This window comes from Pristiophorus japonicus, chromosome 4 (assembly GCF_044704955.1).
Source record: "Pristiophorus japonicus isolate sPriJap1 chromosome 4, sPriJap1.hap1, whole genome shotgun sequence".
NCBI lineage: Eukaryota > Metazoa > Chordata > Chondrichthyes > Pristiophoridae > Pristiophorus > Pristiophorus japonicus.
In genome coordinates this window covers 306,005,267-306,031,672 of record NC_091980.1, presented here as the reverse complement: position 1 = coordinate 306,031,672, position 26,406 = coordinate 306,005,267, and the positions used below count along the sequence as shown (strand labels likewise).

Sequence of the window (26,406 nt, the reverse complement as noted above, 5' to 3'; positions counted from 1 at the left end):
CGTTTAATTTTGTTTTCTCTCCTTAGGTCTGTGTCTGGAGAAGCTAGTAGCATCAGCATCGCCAAGAAATGATCTGCAGCCTGATCTGGAACAAGAAATAATTACATGTTATGAGAAAGCTGGTGATATAGCTCTGCTTTATTTACAAGAAACCGAAAGGGTAAGAAGAATCTGCTTGGGTTTTACTGCTAATGTTGATAGGATCACCTTATTCTGTATTGTAGTTACAATGTTTATAAATCCTTGTTTTATTCCTCATTGAAGGTGATCCCTTCTAAGTACTGCCTTTTCATCGATACTTTCTAAAGTTGCACTTTGCTCAAATTATCCAACACCTTGAAAGTTCTGACCAGTTGCCAATTGGCAGTATGATTCTAATCATGGCCATTCCACTGGTCATCTTGTTGTTTATGTTATGCGTCTCTGAAACTGTTCTTGAACACCTTGATGAACCATCCGCTAACCCTCTTGGATATCTGGTAGCCTGCACGACTAAACAGGGAGCTGTCACGCAGCCTCTCACTTGAAACTCGCACACAGTTATCTCGTTTCGTCTAGGAGTATTCTACTTGCACAGTCATCGATGGCCCACCCATTTTACTCCTTTAACCAGGTTTTTCCAAGGCTGTATCCTTCCACTCTGGTCCTCCTTCATAGAATTACATAGAATTTACAGCACAGCAACAGATCATTTGGCCCAACTGGTCTATGCCGGTCCGCATGAGCCGCCTCCCACCCAATTTCATCTAACACTATCTGTAAATCCTTCTTTTCTCCCACCAGCTACCCCTCAAATGCATCAATACTATTTGCCTCATCTCCTCCATGTGGTAGCAAATTCCCTGGGATGAGAGGGCTGTCCCATGAGGAGAGATTGAGTAGAATGGGCTCTCTGGAGTTTAAAAGAATGAGAGGTGATCTCACTGAATTGTGTAACATTCTGAGAGGGCTTGACAGGGAAGATGCTGAGAGTCTGTTTGCCCGAGCTAGAATGTCTAGAACTAGGCTCATAGGGCCCAAGTTTCCACACGCGCCTAGAACGGCGCAGTCCCGACCTGGACGCCCGTTTTTCGCGCCACAAAGTGCGCCTAAAAAAATCCTCCGTATTCTCCACATCCCTGCAGGTCCTCTGGCCCTCGGCGCAGCGCAGCATGAGCTGTAGGGGGGCGGAGCCAGGTCCCTGCGCTGAAAACAGTGCCGGGACCTCTGCACATGCGCGCTACAGTGGGCACGCAAGTGCAGTAGCTCCAGGCACCGAACTGTGTGGGAGGGGCCCGAAGCACGCAGCCCCTAGCCCTGGCCGAATGGCCTCACTGGGGCTGCGTGAATAAGGCTCCTCTCACGGCCAGCTCCTGCTCCCCCCCCCACCCCCGATCAGACCCGACACCCGCCCCCCCCGCCTCCAGACCCGACCCGACACACGCTCCTCCTCTCTCTCTTCCCCCCCCCCCCCCCCCCTCCGGACCAGACCCGACACCCGCTTTCGCCGCCCCCCCCCCCGACTGGACCCGACCCGACCCGCGCTCCTGTTCCCACTCCCCGACTGGACCCGACACCCGCTCCTGTTCCCCCCCCCCCCCCCCCCCCCCCCCCCCCCGACTGGACCCGAGCTCCTGTTCCCGCTCTCCCCCCCCCCCCGCCTCCAGACCAGACCCGACCTGACACACGCTCCTCCTCTCTCTCTCTCTCCCCCCCCCCCCCCCCCTCCGGACCAGACCCGACACCCGCTTTCGCCGCCCCCCCCGACTGGACCCGACCCGACCCGCGCTCCTGTTCCCACTCCCCGACTGGACCCGACACCCGCTCCTGTTTCCCCCCCCCCCCGACTGGACCCGAGCTCCTGTTCCCGCTCCGCCCCCCCCCCCCCCGGACTGGACCTGACCTGACCTGCGCTCCTGTTCCCGCTCCGCCCCCCCCGACTGGACCCGACCCGCGCTCCTGTTCCCGCTCCCCGCCCCCCCCGACTGGACCCGACCCGCGCTCCTGTTCCCGCTCCCCGACCCGACCCGTGCTCCCGCCCCCCCGACCCGACCCGACCCACCCCTCCACTGGACCCGACTCCCGCTCCCGGACTGGATCCGACCTTACCTCCCTCCCTCTCACCCTCTCCCTCCCTCCCCTCCCCCTCTCTCTCCCTCCCCCCCCCCTCTCTCTCCCTCCCCCCCCCTCTCTCTCCCTCCCTCCCTCCCCCCCCCCCCCCCCCCTCTCTCCCTCCCTCCCCCCAACTCTCTCCCTCCCCCCCTCCTTCCCCCCGACCCGAACCGAACCTCCCCGACCCGACCCGACCCAACACCACCTACCTGTAAATCTGGTGCTGGGGACGGGCCCTGCCCGAAGTCTCGGGCCGGCCCGTTCAGCCTTAGGTCCCGAAAGGCCTGCCTGAAGCACTTTCACACAGGTAGGAAGATGGCTTATTTAATCTTTCCTTTGCTTATAAATGTTTATTCAGGTTGGATTTATTTGTATAATATTTGTAGAAGTATAAATAAGGATTTATTGTAGAATTTAATGACTTCCCTTCCCCCCCCTCCCTCGCCACCTCGTTCTGGACGCCTAATTTGTAACCTGCTCCTGATTTTTTAATGTGTAGAACAGGTTTTTTCAGTTCTACAAAAATCTTCACTTGCTCCATTCTTCTTTAGTTTGGAGTACGTTTTCACTGGAAACTTTGAAATCAGGCGTCAGTGGCCGGACACGCCCCCTTTTGAAGAAAAAATTCTGTTCCAAAGTAGAACTGTTCTACCTGACTAGAACTGCAGGAAAAAAAAAATGTGGAGAATTGCGATTTCTAAGATAGTCCGTTCTCCACCAGTTGCTCCTAAAAATCAGGCGCAAATCATGTGGAAACTTGGGCCCATAGTCACAGGATAAGGGGTCAGCCATTTAGGACTGAGATGAGAAATTTCTTCACTCTTTGGAATTCTCTAACCCAGAGGGCCGTGGAGGCTCAGTCGTTGAGTATATTCAAGACTGATCGACATATTTTTGGGCACGGAGGGAATCAAGAAATATGGGGTTAGGGCGAGAAAATGGAGATCACATGACTCCGGTTGGGTGGAGTGTCGAATGTTTTAGTGTAAGGCTGTCGCAGTTCTGTGGGGCAGACCGGTTGGGTTGGGTGCTCGTTACCTTTCCACCATTGTTCATTGTTCTTAGCTTTATATGTAACCTTCAGGGCTGCTGTCCGAGGGCCGCGCGGCTTTTTGTCGGCCGGCGCGGACACGATGGGCCAAAATGTCCTCCTGCACTGTAAATTTCTATTTTTCTATGTAGAAGTTCAGCCATGATCTTATTCAATGACGGAGCAGGCTCGAGAGGTCATATGGCCTACTCATGCTCCAATTTCGTATGTTCTTACTCCACGCCCTCCATTAAGGCAGTATTCAGGTGTAGGTTAAAGTTGGCGCTACCTGAAGAAGAGCATGGAGTTTCCCTGGCTAACCTTCCACCCTCGACACCACTAAAAATGGATTAATTCATCTCATTGCTGTTTGTGTAATCTTATTGTGCAACAGTTGCTGTCGCTGGAGCCCATATAACCGTCACTTCACACTGATTCATGTGAAGCTCTTTGAGACACTTGCGAGAGAGCTGGTGGAATGAAATCTGTGTGCATGTCTATTCTTTTGACCAGTTTATTTGCTGGTTTAGCAGGATAATTCGCAGCCATGGCAATAGAAGAAAAACAAAAAAGACCTATTTTAGCTCAAATTAATTTTCAGCTGGGACCTATGGCAAGACTATAAATTACCAAATTAAAAATTTAGGCTAACTAATTAAAAATACAAAGTAAATGGCTGTGGAAATTTTATGACTTAGCAAATCCATTTAAAATGAAGCACTCTCAGGATAGTCCAGCTAATAATTTTTCTAAAACCTTTCTGACAAGCATACATCTGAAGGCCTGAGGAACTTGAGCCAATTTCACATTTAAAGGAATGGTATCCCAGTATTTTAGTTAAATGAATTCTAATGAGTATGACCTTGCTCAGGGCAAGATGCAGGCAGCGTGAGCTTCAAATTCACTATTGCTGTTTGGAATTATAATTTCTTGAGACGATTATAGAACTTTACATTTGAGATGTCACCAAGGTAAAAAAATATGAACTTTTCAATCTGACACCATGTAACACTAATCCCAGCTCGACATACTGCTTGTATAATGCTGTAGTTATCCCACAAGTAGAATCATAGAATGGTTACAGCACAGAAGGTGTAACCATTCGGCCCTTCGAGCCCATGCCAGCTCTCTGCAAGAGCACTTCAGCTAGTCTCACTCCCCGCCCTTTCCCCGTAACACTGCAATTTGTTTTTCCTTCAGCTACTTATTCAATTCCCTTTTTGAAAGCCACAATTGAATCTGCCTCCACCAACTTTTCAGGCAGTGCATTCCAGATCCTAACCACTCCCCGCGTAAAAAAGCTTTTCCTCAGGTCACCTTTGGTTCTTTTGCCAATCACCTGGTACGAGAGCAGTGCTGGGGACAGATTTTTCTGGATTTAGTACCAAATAGAGCCCAAGAAACAGCTGCAAAACACAGGAAAAATGGGCGCTAATCTTGTAGAAACATAGCACCAGGAGTAGGCCATTCAGCTCCTTGAGCCCGTTCTACCATTTGGTTAGATCATGCCTAATCTGTACCTTAACTCCACACCCTTCCCTGTTCTGCACTTGAATAGCACTGCAAACTTGCTCTCTATATTTTCCTCTGGCTGCCTGAAGAGGGCGCAGCAGTGTAGATTACATATAAATGTATATCACATAGCTCTGTAAGCTGTTTCCCTCTAATGGACTGCCCCCTCAGTGCTCCTGCTCACTACTTTTGTACTCGAACACCACAAAATCATGAATTGCACAGCAGCTGCTGGGGAAGTGGCATCATTGACTTAATGTTCATATTGTGACCACAAACTTGTTCTTAAAATCCATTATCGGCAACGTTCCAAGCGCAAAAGCTACACCTGGTAATCATTAACTGGTAAGCGAGTAACCCAGAACAACTTAAGTTGTTAGCAGCAACAGCGCCCATCAAACGTGATGCAGACTGAGAGTCTGCTGTGATTTGTTTTTCAAAATACAACATCTAGGTATCAGAATGTTTTGAGTACTCCTTGAGATCTACCTGCAATAGTCTCTTTGCTGCTGATGACACTAACTCTAAGGCCCTAAAAGGACCCAGTTCTCCTCTGTGCTGCGGGCCAGCAATCAATGTACGAATACGAACAATGACGGACAGGTAAAGACCCTCTGGTCTATCGAGCCTGTTCCTCACAATCTCTACCCTACCCAAAACCATGTGATTTCCTGGGAAAGGCAACAAACCAGATTTTAAAAAACCCAAGCTAATTTTCGGGAGGGGGGAAATCTGGGAAATTCCCCTCCGACCTAGCTAGGCGATTGAAACTAGTCCAGGCTATTATTCTGGTCCTGAATTCCCTGCAGTACCTACCTTCTGTAACAGGTCCAGCTCTCGCTTGAAGGAATTCAGCATCCAATGTACGAGATGGCAACCTGTTCCACAGGTCTACTATTCACTGGGGAAAAGAACCACCTCCTGCCATCTAACCTAGATCTGGCCATGTACATTTTAAATTTGTGACCCGGGGTCCACCCTAACGTATTTAATTGGAACAAACATTCGACTGGTACACAATCTATTCCCTTCATCATCTTATAAACCACAATAATATTCCCCCCTCCCCCCAAGTCTGCGCTTCTCTAAAGTGTAGAATCCCAACTCTTTTAGTCTATCTTAAAAGAGTTTAAATGAAGCCCCACAGGTAATTTGGGCAGTGAAGTTGGTGTCCAGTACGTACAGCCGCCTAAATTGCCCCAGGACATGCTGCACAGCAGATCCACCCTCTACTGATCTCGCATCGCTTGTGGAAACTGCTGCTCTGCACTTACATGCTTGAGCACATACCCAGGGCTCTGCTTGACAGCCTCTCTGTGCCAGTGGCATTGCTTAATGTTACAAGAGGGCCAAAGGGATATTGGGCTCCCGCAAAAGCTCGAGTCGAAAGACTAGAGAAGCTCGGATGGTTAAGGGGAAAATTATAGAGGTGTTCAAAATGATGAGGGGTTCTGATAGAGTAAATAAAGAGAAACTGTTTCCACTGGCAGGAGGGTCAGTAACCAGAGGTCACAGATTTAAGATAATTGGCAAAAGAAACCGAGGCGAGATGAGAGATTTCTTTATACAGTGAGTTGTGATCTGGAATGTACTGTTTGAAAGGATGATGGAAGCAGATGCGATAGTAACTTTCAAAAGGGATTTGGATATATGCTTGAGAAGTCAAAATTTGCAAGGCTGTAGGGAAAGAGTGGGACTAATTGGATAGCTCTTTCAAAGTGCCGGTACAGGCACGATGGGACGAATAGCCGCCTCCTGCACTATAACATTCTAATTGTTCCCATTGAGTGCCTTGGACACTTCTTAAATTCATGTTTAAAAAGTTAGGTTTACACTAGTTGCAGTTATACTTCAACCGGTTTGAAAAGGATACAGCTGGGGACACCTCCTCGAGGTAGTTTAATAAGCAAACTGACTGAGCCCATTATGATGGGACTGCTGTTTTTACATTAAAGGGCAGGTGGCACTGCTGGCACAATTCTGGAGCCACAGCTGCTTGGGTGCTGCCTTTGTTTGCCAGGTGGTTTGTGTCCCCAGAGGCAGCATGTAATATGAGCAATGCTAAAGAGAAATTAGGACATGTAATATGAACGGGTTAGGATTAGAACAAAATGAGAAAGGTAAGAAAAGGGCAGGAGCACATAAAAGGAATGAAAAGGAAGATTAAAAATAATCTTCCAACATATGCATTTCCCTTTCTGCCTTGGCACCATCCCAACGAAAGTGAATCTTTTTGAAAGTGAAGGTGTCCGTGCTGGGCAGTGGAGCACTTCTCACTTTGAGAGCTTTTACATTGTGGAGTGCAGTTAATGGCAGATGAATGGGTCTCGCTGTATCAGCCCTTCTTTTTCACTGGAATATATTTTTGTTGAGCACTATGAAAGAGCTCCTTAAAAGTCCTCCATTGTTCCTCAATTGTGCCACTGTTTAGTCTGTGTTTCCAGTCTACTTTAGCCAACTCTGCCCTCATCCCACTGTAGTCCCCTTTGTTTAAGCATAGTACGCTCATTTGAGACACTACTTCCTCACCCTCAATCTGTATTACAAATTCAACCATACTGTGATCACTCATTCTGAGAGGATCTTTTACTAGGAGATCGTTTATTATTCCTGTCTCATTACACAGGACCAGATCTAAGATAGCTTGCTCCCTTGTAGGTTCTGTAACACACTGTTCTAAGAAACAATCCCGTATGCATTCTATGAATTCCTCCTCCACGCTACCCCGTGCGATTTGATTTCACCAGTCGATATGTAGGTTAAAATCCCCCATGATTACTGCCGTTCCTTTTTCACATGCCTCCATTATTCCCTTGATTATTGCCCGCCCCACCATGACGTTATTATTTGGGGGCCTATAAACTACGCCCACCAGTGACTTTTTCCCCTTACTATCTCTAATCTCCACCCACAATGATTCAACATTTTATTCATCAGAGCCATTATCATCTCTCACAACTGCCCTGATATCATCCTTTATTAACAGAGCTACCCCACCTCCTTTCCCTTCTTGTCTATCTTTCCGAATTGTCAGATACCCCTGTATGTTTAATTCCCAGTCTTGGCCCCCCTGCAACCACGTTTCTGTAATGGCCACCAAATCATACCCATTTGTAATGATTTGTGCCGTCAACTCATTTACTTTATTTCGAATGCTGCGTGCGTTTAGGTAGAGTGTTTTAAACCATGATTTTTAGTTTTGACCCCTCCTGCAGCCCCTTTATATTCATACATATTGTCCCTTCCTGTCACCTTGTGGTTTACACTTACCCCAGTGCTACTCTGCTCTGTTGCCTCCTGCCTTTTGCATTCTTTCTTGGGGTCCTGTTCATCTGAGTTCTCACCCACTCATCTGTATGACAAGGATTGGTCTGCTGAGCTGCCTATTCAATGAAAAACCCCTTGATGTGGAAGCACCTGGCACCTGTCTATTCTGCAGTAACAGAAAATGCTGGAATCTCAGCAGGTCAGGCAGCATCTGTGGAGAGACACGTTTCAGGTCTGTGACCCTTCATCAGAACTGGAAAAGTTTGAGATGTAATAGATTGTTAAGGAAGTGCATAGGCAGTGAAAGGGGGAGGGGAGGAATGAACAAAAGGGAAGGTTGTGATAGGGTGGTAGGCAGAAGAGATTTAAAAGACAAAAGGGATGACAGTGCAAGGCAAAAGGAGATGGTAATGGTCCTAGCTAAGAAACAAAAGATGAGGTCTAGTTGGGGCGTGAGTGGTGGAATCATCAACCAGTTGCCATGGAACAGAGGGAAAAAAAGTGGGGGAGGAGGTTGGAACAAAAAAAGAGGAAAGAGAAAAAATATATATGGGCAAAGGTTATGGTCTGAAATTACTGAACTCGAGTCGAGTCCAGAAGGCTGTAATGTGCCTAAACGAAAGATGAGGTGCTGTTCCTCAAACTTGCGTTGAGCTTCATTGGAATAGTGTAGAGGCCAAGGACGGAGAGGTCAGAGTGGGAATTCAGTGGAGAATTAAAGTGACAGGCGACCGGAAGCTCACGGTCACCCTTGCGTCCTGAATGGAGGTGTTCCGCAAAGCGGTCACCCAATCTGCGTTTGGTCTCCCCAAAGTAGAGGAGACCGCATCGTGAGCAGCGAATACAATACACTAAATTGATAGAAGTACAAGTAAATTGCTGTTTCACCTGGAAGCAGTGTTTGGGGCCCTGGACGGTGGAAAGAGAGGAGGTAAAAGGGCAGGTGTTGCATCTCCTGTGCTTGTACGGGAAAGTGTCATGTGAAGCGGGGGGGGGGGGGGTTGCTGGGGGTGACTGTGGAATGGACCAGGGTGTCGCGGAAGGCACTAGTGTGGAAGATATAAACATAGAAAATAGGTGCAGGAATAGGCCATTCGGCCCTTCCAGCCTGCACCACCATTCAATAAGATCATGGCTGATCATTCAACCTCAGTACCCCTTTCCTGCTTTCTCTCCATACCCCTTGATCCCTTTAGCTGTAAGGGCCAGATCTAACTCCCTTTTGAATATACCTAACGAACTGGTCTCAACAACTTTCTGCGGTAGAGAATTCCACAGGCTAACAACTGTGAGTGAAGAAGTTTCTCCTCATCTCGATCCTAAATGGCTTACCCCTTATCCCTGTGACCCCTGGTTCTGGACTTCCCCAACATCGGGAACATTCTTCCTGCCTCTAACCTGTCCAATCCCATCAGAATTTTAAATGTTTCCATGAGATCCCCTCTCATTCTTCTAAATTCCAGTGAATACAAGCCCCAGTCGATCCAGTCTCCTAAGATGCCAGTCCTGCCATCCCGGGAATCAGTCTGGTGAACCTTCGCTGCACTCCCTCAACAGCAAGGATGTCCTTCCTCAGATTAGGAGATCAAAGCTCAACACAATATTCCAGGTGAGACCTCACTGAGGCCCTGTACAACTGCCGTAAGACCTCCCTGCTCCTATACTCAAATCCTTTAGCTATGAAGGCCAACATGCCATTTGCCGCCTTAACCATCTGCTGTACCTGCTTGCCAACTCTCAATGACTGATGTACCATGACACCCAGGTCTCATTGCACCACCCCTTTTACTAATCTGTCGCCATTCAGATAACCTGCCCCCAAAGTGGATAACCTCACATTTATCCACACTATACTGCATCTGCCATCCGAACAGATGCGACGGAGACAGAGAAACTGGGAGAATGGAATGGGGTCCTTACAGGATGTGGGGTGAGAGGAAGTGTAGTCCAGGTAGCTGTGGGAGTCAGTGGGCTTATAGTGAATGTTTGTCAATTGACTATCCCTAGAAATGAAGACAGAGAAGTCGAGGAAGGGAAGAGAAAAGTTGGAAATGGACCGTGTGAAGGTGAAGGAAGGGTGGAAATTGGATGCAGAATGAAAAACATTTTCTAGTTCAGGGCAAGAACAGGAAACGGCACCGATACAGTCATCAATGTACTGGAAAAAAAGGCGAGGGAGAAAATCCAAGTAGGACCGGAACAAAGAATGTTCCATTTAGCTCACAAAAAGGCAGGCAAAGCTAGGATTCCCATAGCAACACCTGTATATTCTGCTTCAGTTTTACTACGGCTCCTTGGTGCTACACTTAACTCAAACTGAGCATCGGTGAGCAGGTTATTGGTAAGCGCCACTTGATAGCACTGTCGACAACACCTTCCTTCCATGAGTTTGCTGATGTTTGAGTGTCGGCTAATGGGGTGATAATTGGACAATTGGATTTGTCCTGCTTTTTGTGGACAGGACATACCTGGGCAGTTTTCCACATTGTTGGGTAGATGCCAGTGTAGCTGTACTGGAAAAGCTTGGCTTTCCCTGGAGCACAAGTCTTCAGCACGACAGCCGAGATGTTGTCAGGGCCCATAGCCTTTGCTGTATCCGGTGCGCTCAGACGTTTCTTTATATCACTTGGAATTGGCTGAAGACTGGCTTCCGTGATGGTGTGGACTCCGGGGGAAAAAAACTCTCCTGGCTGGAGTCATACCTAGCACAAAGGAAAATGGTTATTGGAGGTCAATCATCTCAGCCCAAGGACATCATTGTAGGAGTTCCTCAGGGCTGTGTTCTCGGCCCAACCTTCTTCAGTTGCTTCATCAATGACCTTCCCTCCACCATAAGATCAGAAGTGGGGATGTTCGTTGATGACTGCACAGTGTTCAGTGCCTGCCACTGATGGTTTCTCGCAGGTTGGGGCCTGCACGCTGCTTCCTGGACCGCACGGCGCTCCTTTTATGGCCCTGACCTGTCGCAGATGTCGCGGCCGTGGAAGGAGCGGCGTGCGGCCTAAGGAACAGCTTGGAGGCAAGCCACTATAAGGTACAGTGCGAGCTGGTGCAGGAGGGCAACGGCAGCGAAGAGTGACATCAGCAAGGTCCAGGTTGGTGATTGGAGCGTGGGCAGATGCATCAGGAGCGGCGAGAGGGATGAAGGGGCTGAGAGAGATTGTGGAGGGATGTGATCAGGGCCCAGGGGAGGCGTGGGCCAGGGGCCTAGGGGCAGCACGGGCCAGCCCACACTGCGATATGTGTGCGCACTAGGTCCGTGCAGCAGAGCAGGTCTCCAGTCGTCTTGGGTAATCCTTGCCACTGGACCAAGACCTAGCTCTGTCAAGCCCGTGTGGTGGCTGGTGTGCAACGGTCACCCCACGTTAAAAAAATCCACACACAGGCATCTTCCACCCTTGAGGATGTAGTTCGGATCCTTCATTCGAAACACCTGTGAACGCATCCTTTTCTTTGGCGTGGAAGCAAGTCATCCTCGTTTCGAGGGACCGCCTATGATGATGATGATATTCTGCTGTCAGGCATAATGAGTGAAAACTACCATCGGATTGTTGGCCGTGCTTTCAGCTGCCTTAGCCCTAAGCTCTGGAATTCCCTTCCTAAACCTCTCCGCCTCTCTACCTCCCATTACTTTTAAGATGTTCCTTAAAAACAACCTCTTTGACGAACCTATCCTAATACTTCCTTTTGTGGCTCTGTCAATTTTTTTTATTGCTAATACTCTTGTTAAGCACCTTGGGACGTTTTGCTACATTAAAGACACTACATAAATGCATGTTGTTGTTCTCCTCCTATAGAATGTGCCCAATGACGACTTGTTGTGTTAATGGTGATCTAACATGCAAATAGCAAACAAAACAATACCAAAACCGGAAACAACACTCAGTCGATTAGGCAGCACCTGGGGAAAGAATAGGAGTTAGTATTTTGGGTACGGGCCTTTCATCATGCCTGGAAGATATCACAGATGAACAGCATTTAAAGAGCAATAGAGTAAACAGAAGGAGGAGGGGTAAAATACACGTGAAAAGAATTGGAATTAAAGTGCTTTTTGGTTGAGACATTAAACCGAGGTCCCATCTGCCCATTTGGGTGGAGGTTAAAAAAAAAAATTCCACGACCGCTATTTCAAAGAGAGCAGGGGAGTTCTCCCCAGTGTCCTGGCCAATATTTATTCCTCAATCAACATCACTAAAACAGATTATCTGGTCATTATCACATTGTTGTTTGTGGGAGCTTGCTGTGCACAAATTGGCTGCTGTATTTCTTACATTACAACTGTGACTACACTTTTAAAGTATTTCATTGGTTGTAAAGCAGTTTGAGACGTCCTGAGGTCGTGCAATTCCTTTTCACTAAGCTTTTAATTTTGGCTGCTGATTCCTTCCTACTTCAAAAAAACACCTCCCACACTACAAACAGAGCCATTTTACTAGCAGGGGGCTAAAACCAGCAATAGGCAGAGCTGCTTTTCAAAGTGACAGTAAGCTGTAACTGAAGTAATAAGAATGCAACTTCGATTTCACAATAGCAGCGAACCTGGGGACTGGGAGAAATTTAGAACTCAGCAGAGGAGGACAAAGGGTTTGATTAGGACAGGGAAAATGGAGTACGAGAAGAAGCTTGCAGGGAACATTAAGGCGGATTGCAAAAGTTTCTATAGGTATGTAAAGAGAAAAAGGTTGGTGAAGACAAACGTAGGTCCCCTGCAGTCAGAATCAGGGGAAGTCATAACGGGGAACAAAGAAATGGCGGATCAATTGAACAAGTACTTTGGTTCGGTATTCACTAAGGAGGATACAAACAACCTTCCGGATATAAAAGGGGTCAGAGGGTCTAGTAAGGAAGAGGAACTGAGGGAAATCTTTATTAGTCGGGAAATTGTGTTGGGGAAATTGATGGGATTGAAGGCAGATAAATCCCCAGGGCCTGATGGCCTGCATCCTAGAGTACTTAAGGAGGTGGCCTTGGAAATAGCGGATGCATTGACAGTCATTTTCCAACATTCCATTGACTCTGGATCAGTTCCTATGGAGTGGAGGGTAGCCAATGTAACCCCACTTTTTAAAAAAGGAGGGAGAGAGAAAACAGGGAATTATAGACCGGTCAGCCTGACCTCAGTAGTGGGTAAAATGATGGAATCAATTATTAAGGATGTCATAGCAGTGCATCTGGAAAATGGTGACATGATAGGTCCAAGTCAGCATGGATTTGTGAAAGGGAAATCATGCTTGACAAATCTTCTGGAATTTTTTGAGGATGTTTCCAGTAAAGTGGACAAAGGAGAACCAGTTGATGTGGTATATTTGGACTTTCAGAAGGCTTTCGACAAGGTCCCACACAAGAGATTAATGTGCAAAGTTAAAGCACATGGGATTGGGGGTAGTGTGCTGACGTGGATTGAGAACTGGTTGTCAGACAGGAAGCAAAGAGTAGGAGTAAACGGGTACTTTTCAGAATGGCAGGCAGTGACTAGTGGAGTGCCGCAAGGTTCTGTGCTGGGGCCCCAGCTGTTTACATTGTACATTAATGATTTAGACGAGGGGATTAAATGCAGTATCTCCAAATTTGCGGATGATACTAAGTTGGGTGGCAGTGTGAGCTGCGAGGAGGATGCTATTAGGCTGCAGAGTGACTTGGATAGGTTAGGTGAGTGGGCAAATGCATGGCAGATGAAGTATAATGTGGATAAATGTGAGGTTATCCACTTTGGTGGTAAAAACAGAGAGACAGACTATTATCTGAATGGTGACAGATTAGGAAAAGGGAAGGTGCAACGAGACCTGGGTGTCATGGTACATCAGTCATTGAAGGTTGGCATGCAGGTACAGCAGGCGGTTAAGAAAGCAAATGGCATGTTGGCCTTCATAGCGAGGGGATTTGAATACAGGGGCAGGGAGGTGTTGCTACAGTTGTACAGGGCCTTGGTGAGGCCACACCTGGAGTATTGTGTACAGTTTTGGTCTCCTAACTTGAGGAAGGACATTCTTGCTATTGAGGGAGTGCAGCGAAGGTTCACCAGACTGATTCCCGGGATGGCGGGACTGACCTATCAAGAAAGATTGGATCAATTGGGCTTGTATTCACTGGAGTTCAGAAGAATGAGAGGGGACCTCATAGAAACGTTTAAAATTCTGACGGGTTTAGACAGGTTAGATGCAGAAAGAATGTTCCCAATGTTGGGGAAGTCCAGAACCAGGGGTCACAGTCTGAGGATAAGGGGTAAGCCATTTAGGACCGAGATGAGGAGAAACTTCTTCACCCAGAGAGTGGTGAACCTGTGGAATTCTCTACCACAGAAAGTAGTTGAGGCCAATTCACTAAATATATTCAAAAGGGAGTTAGATGAAGTCCTTACTACTCGGGGGATCAAGGGTTATGGCGAGAAAGCAGGAAGGGGGTACTGAAGTTTCATGTTCAGCCATGAACTCATTGAATGGCGGTGCAGGCTAGAAGGGCTGAATGGCCTGCTCCTGCACCTATTTTCTATGTTTCTATGTTTCTATCTCAGAATCAGACTATTATTTTGACATTTAAGGCTCGCTCCCTCTACAAAAGTCACTGCGGAAGTAGATAATCACAGAAACGCCGTTTAGCAAACCAGTGCTGGTCGTTATCTCATTGCTGTTTGTGGAATCGTGCTGCATGCATATTGGCTGCTGTGTCTGCTACATTAACCCAGTGAATACACTTTAAAAGCACTTACTTGGCTGTAAAACGCTTTAGGTGGTCCTGAGGTAATGAAAGGTGCCAAATACATCAGTGTGATGATTTTTGCACTCCGAAGAGGCACCAGGGAGAGACAGCTGAGCTGCCTACCATCACTGTTCACTTTATGAATGATCTCCCCTACCTGGCATTGCAACAGATAGACACGCACGCACGGAGGAGAACCCATAGACGAGTATTCTGATAAACAGTGCTTTATCTATAACCTGCTGCTAGGATGTGACTAGCAAGTCTGTGGACAATGGTTTGCACATGGGAGCCAATATTTTCTTTCAGTTCGCGGCCCCCTTAACTGGGTGCGGGTTTCTTCCATGTTAAAGCAGGTGAGCGGCCTGCGTGGGACTTCCAGACAGCTGCGCAGCTTAGTGGCAACGTTGCTTGGAGCCCATTTTCTAAAGTGACTTGATGCGTATTGAAGATAGGACATTGACTATCTGATGCCATCCTCCGAGCACCTGAAAGAGAAAGGAAGAAAGATGTTCTGGATGTATTGGCCAGTTGTAAATAAGCCTCACTCCCAAAGCATTAATCTATCTTTTTTGCAAATACTGCTAAACCTGTGCATTTCCTTTTTTATTATTAACGTTGTGCAGCATTTTCTTTTTACCTCCTCGATATGTATCTGTGTTAACATTTCACCTCCAATTGCAATAAGCACAACTCTGCAGAGGTCACGCTTTATGACGCATGCAATTTTTTTTAAAAGACAAAAGAAGCCAGTTACTTAATGCTGGTGCTTTATAAAGTTCAACAATTGAACTCTGACCTGAGCTTCTTTTTACTGAACCTTAAGAAAGAAAAGAAAGAAGAAAGACTTGCATGTCTATAGCACCTTTCATGACCACTGGACGTCCCAAAGCGCTTTACAGTCAGTGAAGTGCTTTTTGAAGTGCAGTCACTGTTGTAATGGGGAAAGCTGCATCTTAGCAGAATAATACCTTGTGCATTATACGGTATAACACTATGCCGTCTTTTTAAAACCACGCATCATCATCTGACTTGCCATGAGCAAAGCTACAAGAAGCCTACTTGCAGATCTATATATCTGCACCTCCAGGCAAACTTCACTGTAGTTTTCCAGTTTTGATGTGTGTGGTATGAAGATGGATGTAATGATTGTACAAACTGGTGCATTGTAACAGTATCATGTTCAAGATTCTGAAAATCTCAGCAGGTCCGGCAGTATCTGTGGAGAGAAAGCAGAGTTAACATTTCGGGTCAGTCTGACGAAGGGTCATCGACCCGAAACATTAACTCTGCTTTCTCTCCACAGATACTGCCTGACCTTCTGAGATTTCCAGCATTTTCTGTTTATATTCCAGATTCCAGCATTCGCAGTATTTTTCTTTTGTATTAGGTTCAAGATTCTGTGCTATTAGCCGGAATAACACAATAATTGCATTTATGCAGGACCTTATCCTGCTAAAACATCTCTGGGCACTGCACATAGTGATTTAGCTTTGGATTGCAGAAGCTGTTGCTCCGTGGGCAAAGAGACTTGGTGTCGTTTAAAGTGTAAATCCAAAGGTGAGGTGGCTGGGCTCACTGCAGAACGGCACCGCAGCAGAGAAGAGAAAATGGGGTAAGACTAAGGCGAGAAGTAGGGATGGGGATGGGTGTGTGGGGTGAAGTGGTGACTGGGGGGGGCGGGGCGGGGTGGGGGTGAAATAGTGACTGGGTGCAGTAGTTTGATGCATGATGAAGCTGAGGTGTCACAATGATAAGAACATAAGAAATAGGAGCAGGAGTAAGCCATACAGCCCCCCGAGCCTGCTCTGACATTCAATAAGATCATGGCTGATCTGATCATGGTCTCAGCTCCACTTCCCTGCCCGCTCCCCATAACCCTTTATCCCCTTATCATTTAAGAAACTGTCCATTTCTGTCTTAAATTTATACAATGTCCCAGCTTCAACAGCTGTCTGAGGCAGCGAATTCCACAGATCCGCAATCCTCTGAGAAAAGAAATTTCTCCTCCTCTCAGTTCTAAGATTATGCCCTCTAGTTCTAGTCTCCCCCACCAATGGAAACATCCTCTCTGCATCCACCTTGTAAAGCCCCCTCATAATCTTATACATTTCGATAAGATCACCTCTCATTTTTCTGAATTCCAATGAGTAGAGGCCCAACCTACTCAACTCCCTCATCCCTGGAATCAACCTTGTGAACCTTCTCTGAACTGCCTACAAAGCAAGCACACCTTTGTAAATATGGAAATCAAAACTGCACGCAGTATTCCAGGTGTGGCCTCACCAATACCCTGTACAGCTGTAACAAGACTTCCCTGCTTTTATACTCCATCCCCTTTACAATAAAAGCCAAGATTCCATTGGCCTTCCTGATCACTTGCTGTACCTGCATACTATCCTTCTATGTTTCATGCACAAGTACCCCCAGGTCCCGTTGTACTGCAGCACTTTGCAATCTTTCTCCATTTAAATAATAACTTGCTCTTCGATTTTTTTCTGCCAAAGTGCATGACCTCACACTTTCCAATATTATACTGCATCTGCCAAATTTTTGCCTACTCATTTAGCCTGTCTATGACCTTTTGCAGCTTTTTTATGTCCTCCTCACACATTGCTTTTCTTCCCATCTTTGTATCGTCAGCAAACTTGGCTATGTTACACTCAGTCCCTTCTTCCAAGTTGTTAATCTAGATTGTAAATAATTGGGGTCCCAGCACTGATCCCTGCAGCACCCCAGTCGTTACTGATTGCCAACCTGAGAATGAACCATTTATCCAGACTCTCTGTTTTCTGTTAGCCGATCTTCTATCCATGCTAATATATTACCCCCAACCCCATGAACTTTTATCTTGTGCTGTAACCTTTTGTGTGGCACCTTGTCAATTGCCTTCTGGAAGTCCAAATACACCACTGGTTCCCCTTTATCCACCCTGTTCGCTACATCCTCAAAGAATTCCAGCAAATTTGTCAAACATGACTTCCCCTTCATAAATCCATGCTGACTCTGCCTGATCAAATTTTGCTTTTCCAAATGTCCTGTTACTGCTTCTTTAATAATGGACTCCAACATTTTCCCAACCACAGATGTTAGGCTAATTGGTCTATAGTTTCCTGCTTTTTATCTGCCTCCTTTTTTGAATTGGGGCGTTACATTTGCAGTTTTCCAATCTGCTGGGACCTCCCCAGAATCCAGGGAATTTTGGTAAATTACAACCAATGCATCCACAATCCCTGCTGCTACTTCTCTTAAGACCCTTGGATGCAAGCCATCAGGTCCAGGGGATTTATCTGCCTTTAGTCTTACTAATTACCACCTCCTTAGTGATTGTGTTAAGTTCCTCCCCTCCTATAGCCCCTTGACCATCCACTGTTGGAATATTCCTCTACCGTAAAGACTGATACAAAATACTTGTTTAAAGTTTCTGCCATCTCCATGTTCCCCATTACTAATTCCCTGGTCTCGTCCTCTAAGGGACCAACATTTACTTTAGCCACTCTTTTTCTTTTTGTATACCTATAGAAACTCTTGCTATCTGTTTTAATATTTTGTGCTAGTTTACTTTGATAGTCTTATCTTCCCTTTCTTAATCATTTTTTTAGTAATTCTTTGCTGGCTTTTAAAAGCCTCCCAATCTTCTGTCCTCCCACGAGTTTTGGCCAGTTTGTATGCCCTTGTTTTTAATCGGATAACGTCCTTTATTTATTTAGTTAGCCACGGATGGCTTTCTTTTCTCTTGCACCCTTTCCTCCTTACTGGAATGTATTTTTCTTGAAAGTTGTGAAATATCTCTTTAAATGTACACCACTGTTCATCAACCGTCCTACACTTCAATCTGTTTTCCCAATCCACTTTAGCCAACTCTGCCCTCATACCTTCATAGTCTCCTTTATTTAAGCTTAGTACGCTGGTTAGAGATCCAACTCTCTCACCCTCCGTCTGAATTTGAAACTCAATCATGCTATGATCACTCATTCCAAGGGGATTCTTTACTAGGAGATTGTTTATTAATCTTGTCTCATTACACAGGACCAGATCTAAGATAGCCTGCCTCCTGGTTGGTTCGTTGCATACTGCTCAAGGAACCTGTCCCTTATGCACTCTGAGCTTCTCCTCAAGGCTACCCTGACCAATTTGATTTGTCCAATCAGTATGGAGGTTAAAATCACCCATGATTATTGCTGTTCCCTTTTTACAAGCCCCCATTATTTCCTGGTTTATGCTCCGACCAACAGAGTTTCTACTGTTAGGGGTCTATATACTACACCCATCAGTGACTTTTTCCCTTTATTTTATTCCTTATCTCCACCCAAACTGTTTCAACATCCTGATCATTTAAGCATATATCATTTCTCACTATTGCAATGATTTCATCCTTTATCAATAGAGCTATCCCACCTCTTTTTCCTTTCTGTCTGTCCTTCCAGATTGTCTCATACCCCTGAATATTTAATTCTCTGTCCTGATCACCTCGCAACCACGTCTCTGTAATGGCTATCAGATCATACCCATTTGTCTCAATTTGTGCCGTCAACTCATCTATTTTGTTACAATGCTACGTGCATTTAGACAAAGTGCCTTTAAATTTGTTTTATTACCCTTTTTTCCTGCTTGTTTCCTCTCTCCTTCAAGCTCACTTTCTTTATTTTTGCTTTCTAATTCCATCTTTTCTCCCCTCCCTACTGAATCTATTCGCAGGTTCCCATCCCCCTGCCAAGCTAGTTTGAACCCTCTCCAGATGCAGCACAGAAGGCCATTCGACCCATCGTGCCTGTGCCAGCTCTTTGAGTGATCCACTCCTTCGCTCTTTCCCCATAGCGCTGCAATCTTTTCCCCTTGAAGTATCCAACTCCCTTTTGACATTTACTATTGAGTCTGTTTCCACCACCCTTACAGGCAGTGCATCATAACAACCCGTTGCATAAATAAATTTCTCCTAATTTCTTTCTGGATACTTTTGTCAATTACCTTCAGTCGGTGCCCTCTGGTTACCGACCCTTCTGCCACTGGAAACAGTTGCTCCTTATTTACACTTATCAAAACATTTTGAATACCTCTATCAAATCTCTTAATCTCTGCTCAAAGGAGACAATCCAAGCTTCTTAGGTAGATGGTGACATTGGGTGACAGCATGCTATTCCACAAAGTGATAGGATTGGAGTTCTTGCCTGTGGCTCCCAAAATGGCAGTTTTCGCAGAGCACATGGATGTAAATGGGTGCAGCTTTGATTGGGAGTGAAACAGTTGGAGCAGCGCGAGTCCGGGGTTGGTGAGGCCTATAAAAGGCCCAGCGGGAGAGTGAGGCGGCGGCAGTTGGAGCAGCACGAGTCCGGGGTTGGTGAGGCCTATAAAAGGCCCAGCGAGAGAGTGTGGTGGCGGCAGTTGGAGCAGAGCAAGTCCGGGGTTGGTGAGGCCTATAAAAGGCCCAGCGGGAGAGTGTGGCGGCGGCAATTGGAGCAGAGCGAGTCCGGGGTTGGTGAGGCCTATAAAAGGCCCAGCGGGAGAGTGAGGCGGCGGCAGTTGGAGCAGCGCGAGTCCGGGGTTGGTGAGGCCCAGCTTGTGCAGCTACAGGGAGAAGGCAAAAAAAGTAGAAAGAAACAGAAAGGTGACGTCACAGCCAAGGGGGTGGGTGATTGGCTGGTGATTGGTGAGTAGTTTATCTTTTTTCTCTTCTATAACAGTGAGTAAACTTTAGCATTGTTGTTGCCTATCTAAGGGTTAAGTCATGACAGGACAGCTTGGTCGCGTGTTATGCTCCTCCTGTACCATGTGGGAACTCAGGGACGACTCCAGTGTTCCTGACGACTGTGTGCGGGAAGTGTGTCCGCCTCCAGCTCCTGACGGACCGCGTTGCGGAGTTGGAGCTGAGGGTGGATTCACTCTGGAGCATCCACGATGCTGAGAATGACGCGAGTAGCACGTGTAGCGAGTTGGTCTTGGCGCCGGTGAAGGGTCCACAGCCAGATAGGGAATGGAAGACCAGCAGGAAGAGTAGTGCAAGGGGGTGGTGCAGGGGTCCCCTGTGGTCATCCCCCTGCAAAACAGATACACTGCTTTGAGTGCTGTTGGGGGGGATGACTCATCGGGGGAGGGCAGCAGCGGCAAGGTTCATGGCACCGTGGCTGGCTCTGTTGCACAGGAGGGCGGGAAAAAGAGTGGGAGAGCGATAGTGATAGGGGATTCAATTGTAAGGGGAATAGATAGGCGTTTCTGTGGCCGCAACCGAGACTCCAGGATGGTATGTTGCCTCCCTGGTGCAAGGGTCAAGGATGTCTCGGAGCGGGTGCAGGACATTCTAAAAAGGGAAGGAGAACAGCCAGTTGTCGTGGTGCACATTGGTACCAACGACATAGGTAAAAAAAGGGATGAGGTCCTACGAAACGAATTTAAGGAGCTAGGAGCTAAATTAAAAAGTAGGACCTCAAAAGTAGTAATCTCAGGATTGCTACCAGTGCCACGTGCTAGTCAGAGTAAGAATCGCAGGATAGCGCAGATGAATACGTGGCTTGAACAGTGGTGCAGCAGGGAGGGATTCAAATTCCTGGGGGAGGTGGGACCAGTACAAACCGGACGGTCTGCACTTGGGCAGGACCGGAACCAATGTCCTAGGGGGAGTGTTTGCTAGTGCTGTTGGGGAGGAGTTAAACTAATATGGCAGGGGAATGGGAATCAATGCAGGGAGACAGAGGGAAACAAAAAGGAGACAAAAACAAAAGACAGAAAGGAGATGAGGAAAAGCGGAGGGCAGAGAAACCCAAGATAAAAAACAAAAAGGGCCACTGTACAGCAAAATTCTAAAAGGACAAAGGGTGTTAAAAAAACAAGCCTGAAGGCTTTGTGTCTTAATGCAAGGAGTATCTGTAATAAGGTGGATGAATTAACTGTGCAAATAGATGTTAACAAATATGATGTGATTGGGATTACGGAGACGTGGCTCCAGGATGATCAGGGCTGGGAACTCAACATCCAAGGGTATTCAACATTCAGGAAGGATAGAATAAAAGGAAAAGGAGGTGGGGTAGCATTGCTGGTTAAAGAGGAGATTAATGCAATAGTTAGAATGGACATTAGCTTGGATGATGTGGAATCTATATGGGTAGAGCTGCAGAACACCAAAGGGCAAAAAACGTTATTGGGAGTAGTGTACAGACCTCCAAACAGTAGTAGTGATGTTGGGGAGGGCACCAAACAGGAAATTAGGGGTGCATGCAATAAGGATGCAACAGTTATAATGGGTGACTTTAATATGCACATAGATTGGGCTAACCAAACGAAGTAATACGGTGGAGGAGGATTTTCTGGAGTGCATAAGGGATGGTTTTCTAGACCAATATATCGAGGAACCAACTAGGGGGGAGGCCATCTTAGACTGGGTGTTGTGTAATGAGAGAGGATTAATTAGCAATCCCGTTGTGCGAGGCCCCTTGGGGAAGAGTGGCCATAATATGGTGGAATTCCGCATTAGGATGGAGAATGAAACAGTTAATTCAGAGACCAAGGTCCAGAACTTAAAGAAGGCTAACTTTGAAGGTATGAGGCGTGAATTGGCTAGGATTGATTGGCGAATGATACTTAAGTGGTTGACTGTGGATGGGCAATGGCAGACATTTAGAGACCGCATGGATGAACTACAACAATTGTACATTCCTGTCTGTCGTAAAAATAAAAAAGGGAAGGTAGCTCAACCGTGGCTATCAAGGGAAATCAGGGATAGTATTAAAGCCAAGGAAGTGGCATACAAATTGGCTACAAATAGCAGTGAACCCGGAGACTGGGAGAAATTTAGAACTCAGCAGAGGAGGACAAAGGGTTTGATTAGGGCAGGGAAAATGGAGTACGAGAAGAAGCTTGCAGGGAACATTAAGACGGATTGCAAAAGTTTCTATAGATATGTAAACAGAAAAAGGTTAGTAAAAACAAACGTAGGTCCCCTGCAGTCAGAATCAGGGGAAGTCATAACGGGGAACAAAGAAATGGCGGACCAATTAAACAAGTACTTTGGTTCGGTATTCACTAAGGAGGACATTAACAACCTTCCGGATATAAGAGGGGTCAGAGGGTCTAGTAAGGAGGAGGAACTGAGGGAAATCCTTATAGTCAGGAAATTGTGTTGGGGAAATTAATGGGATTGAAGGCCGATAAATTCCCAGGGCCTGATGGACTGCATCCCAGAGTACTTAAGGAGGTGGCCTTGGAAATAGCGGATGCATTGACAGTCATTTTCCAACATTCCATTGACTCTGGATCAGTACCTATAGAAACATAGAAAATAGGTGCAGGAGCAGGCCATTCAGCCCTTCTAGCCTGCACCGCCATTCAACGAGTTCATGGCTGAACATGAAACTTCAGTACCCACTTCCTGCTTTCACGCCATACCCCTTGATCCCCCGAGTAGTAAGGACTTCATCTAACTCCCTTTTGAATATATTTAGTGAATTGGCCTCAACTACTTCCTGTGGTAGAGAATTCCACAGGTTCACCACTCTCTGGGTGAAGAGGTTTCTCCTTATCTCGGTCCTAAATGGCTTACCCCTTATCCTTAGACTGTGACCCCTGGTTCTGGACTTCCCCAACATTGGGAACATTCTTCCTGCATCCAACCTGTCCAAACCCGTCAGAATTTTAAACGTTTCTATGAGGTCCCCTCTCACTCTTCTGAACTCCAGTGAATACAAGCCCAGTTGATTCAGTCTTTCTTGATAGGTCAGTCCCACCATCCCGGGAATCAGTCTGGTGAATCTTCGCTGCACTCCCTCAACAGCAAGTATGTCCTTCCTCAAGTTAGGAGACCAAAACTGTACACAATACTCCAGGTGTGGCCTCACCAAGGCCCTGTACAACTGTAGCAACACCTCCCTGCCTCTGTACTCAAATCCCCTCGCTATGAAGGCCAACATGCCATTTGCTTTCTTAACCGCCTGCTGTACCTGCATGCCAACCTTCAATGACTGATGTACCATGACACCCAGGTCTCGTTGCACCTTCCCTTTTCCTAATCTGTCACCATTCAGATAATAGTCTGTCTCTCTGTTTTTACCACCAAAGTGGATAACCTCACATTTATCCACATTATACTTCATCTGCCACGCATTTGCCCACTCACCTAACCTATCCAAGTCACTCTGTAGCCTCATAGCATCCTCCTCGCAGCTCACACTGCCACCCAACTTAGTGTCATCCGCAAATTTGGAGATACTACATTTAATCCCCTCGTCTAAATCATTAATGTACAATGTAAACAGCTGGGGCCCCAGCACAGAACCCTGCGGTACCCCACTAGTCACTGCCTGCCATTCCGAAAAGTACCCATTTACTCCTACTCTTTGCTTCCTGTCTGACAACCAGTTCTCAATCCACGTCAGCACACTACCCCCAATCCCATGTGCTTTAACTTTGCACATTAATCTCCTGTGTGGGACCTAGTCGAAAGCCTTCTGAAAGTCCAAATATACCACATCAACTGGTACTCCTTTGTCCACTTTATTGGAAACATCCTCAAAAAATTCCAGAAGATTTGTCAAGCATGATCTCCCTTTTACAAATCCATGCTGACTTGGACCTATCATGTCACCATTTTCCAAATGCGCTGCTATGCCATCCTTAATAATTGATTCCATCATTTTACCCACTACTGAGGTCAGGCTGACCGGTCTATAATTCCCTGCTTTCTCTCTCCCTCCTTTTTTAAAAAGTGGGGTTACATTGGCTACCCTCCACTCGATAGGAACTGATCCAGAGTCAATGGAATGTTGGAAAATGACTGTCAATGCATCCGCTATTTCCAAGGCCACCTCCTTAAGTACTCTGGGATGCAGTCCATCAGGCCCTGGGGATTTATCGGCCTTCAATCCCATCAATTTCCCCAACACAATTTCCCGACTAATAAAGATTTCCCTCAGTTCCTCCTCCTTAATAGACCCTCTGACCACTTTTATATCCGGAAGGTTGTTTGTGTCCTCCTTAGTGAATACTGAACCAAAGTACTTGTTCAATTGGTCTGCCATTTCTTTGTTCCCCGTTATGACTTCCCCTGATTCTGACTGCAGGGGACCTACGTTTGTCTTTACTAACCTCTTTCTCTTTACATACCTATAGAAACTTTTGCAATCCGCCTTAATGTTCCCTGCAAGCTTCTTCTCGTACTCCATTTTCCCTACCCTAATCAAACCCTTTGTCCTCCTCTGCTGAGTTCTAAATTTCTCCCAGTCCCCAGGTTCGCTGCTATTTCTGGCCAATTTGTATGCCACTTCCTTGGCTTTAATACTATGCCTGATTTCCCTAGATAGCCACGGTTGAGCCACCTTCCCTTTTTTATTTTTACGCCAGACAGGAATGTACAATTGTTGTAATTCATCCATGCGTTCTCTAAATGTCTGCCATTGCCCATCCACAGTCAACCCCTTAAGTATCATTAGCCAATCTATCTTAGCCAATTCATGCCTCATACCTTCAAAGTTAGCCTTCTTTAAGTTCTGGACCATGGTCTCTGAATTAACTGTTTCATTCTCCATCCTAATGCAGAATTCCACCATATTATGGTCACTCTTCCCCAAGGGGCCTCGCACAATGAGATTGCTAATTAATCCTCTCTCATTACACAACACCCAGTCTAAGATGGCCTCCCCCCTAGTTGGTTCCTCGACATATTGGTCTAGAAAACCATCCCTTATGCATTCCAGGAAATCCTCCTCCACCGTATTGCTTCCAGTTTGGCTAGCCCAATCTATGTGCATATTAAAGTCACCCATTATAACTGCTGCACCTTTATTGCATGCACTCCTAATTTCCTGTTTGATGCCCTCCCCAACATCACTACTACTGTTTGGAGGTCTGTACACAACTCCCACTAACGATTTTTGCCCTTTAGTGTTCTGCAGCTCTACCCATATAGATTCCACATCATCCAAGCTAATGTCTTTCCTAACTATTGCATTATCGAGTGGAGGGTAGCCAATGTAACCCCACGTTTTAAAAAAGGAGGGAGAGAGAAAACAGGGAATTATAGACCGGTCAGCCTGACATCGGTAGTGGGTAAGATGATGGAATCAATTATTAAGGATGTCATAGCAGCGCATTTGGAAAGAGGTGACATGATAGGTCCAAGTCAGCATGGATTTGTGAAAGGGAAATCATGCTTGACAAATCTTCTGGAATTTTTTGAGGATGTTTCCAGTAGAGTGGACAAGGGAGAACCAGTTGATGTGGTATATTTGGACTTTCAGAAGGCTTTCGACAAGGTCCCACACAAGAGATTAATGTGCAAAGTTAAAGCACATGGGATTGGGGGTAGTGTGCTGACATGGATTGAGAACTGGTTGTCAGACAGGAAGCAAAGAGTAGGAGTAAATGGGTACTTTTCAGAATGGCAGGCGGTGACTAGTGGGGTACCGCAAGGTTCTGTGCTGGGGCCCCAGCTGTTTACACTGTACATTAATGATTTAGACAAGGGGATTAAATGTAGTATCTCCAAAATTGCGGATGACACTAAGTTAGGTGGCTGTGTGAGCTGCGAGGAGGATGCTATGAGGCTGCAGAGCGACTTGGATAGGTTAGGTGAGTGGGCAAATACATGGCAGATGAAGTATAATGTGGATAAATGTGAGGTTATCCACTTTGGTGGTAAAAACAGAGAGACAGACTATTATTTGAATGGTGATTAGGAAAAGGGGAGGTGCAACAAGACCTGGGTGTCATGGTACATCAGTCATTGAAGGTTGGCATGCAGGTACAGCAGGCGGTTAAGAAAGCAAATGGCATGTTGGCCTTCATAGCGAGGAGATTTTGAGTACAGGGGCAGGGAGGTGTTGCTA

The 26,406-nt window shown here is 46.4% G+C and overlaps 1 protein-coding gene across 9 annotated transcripts in view; it reads left to right on the top strand.

The window, feature by feature from the left end:
- Positions 1–26,406, top strand: part of ttc7b (tetratricopeptide repeat domain 7B) — a 453,719-nt gene that overhangs the window by 106,306 nt on the left and 321,007 nt on the right. For all 9 annotated transcript variants that reach the window (XM_070879667.1, XM_070879664.1, XM_070879666.1 and 6 more), the window contains one exon: positions 27–160. In XM_070879667.1, the coding sequence (XP_070735768.1) occupies positions 27–160 (134 nt within the window). The remainder of the gene's footprint in view (positions 1–26; positions 161–26,406) is intronic.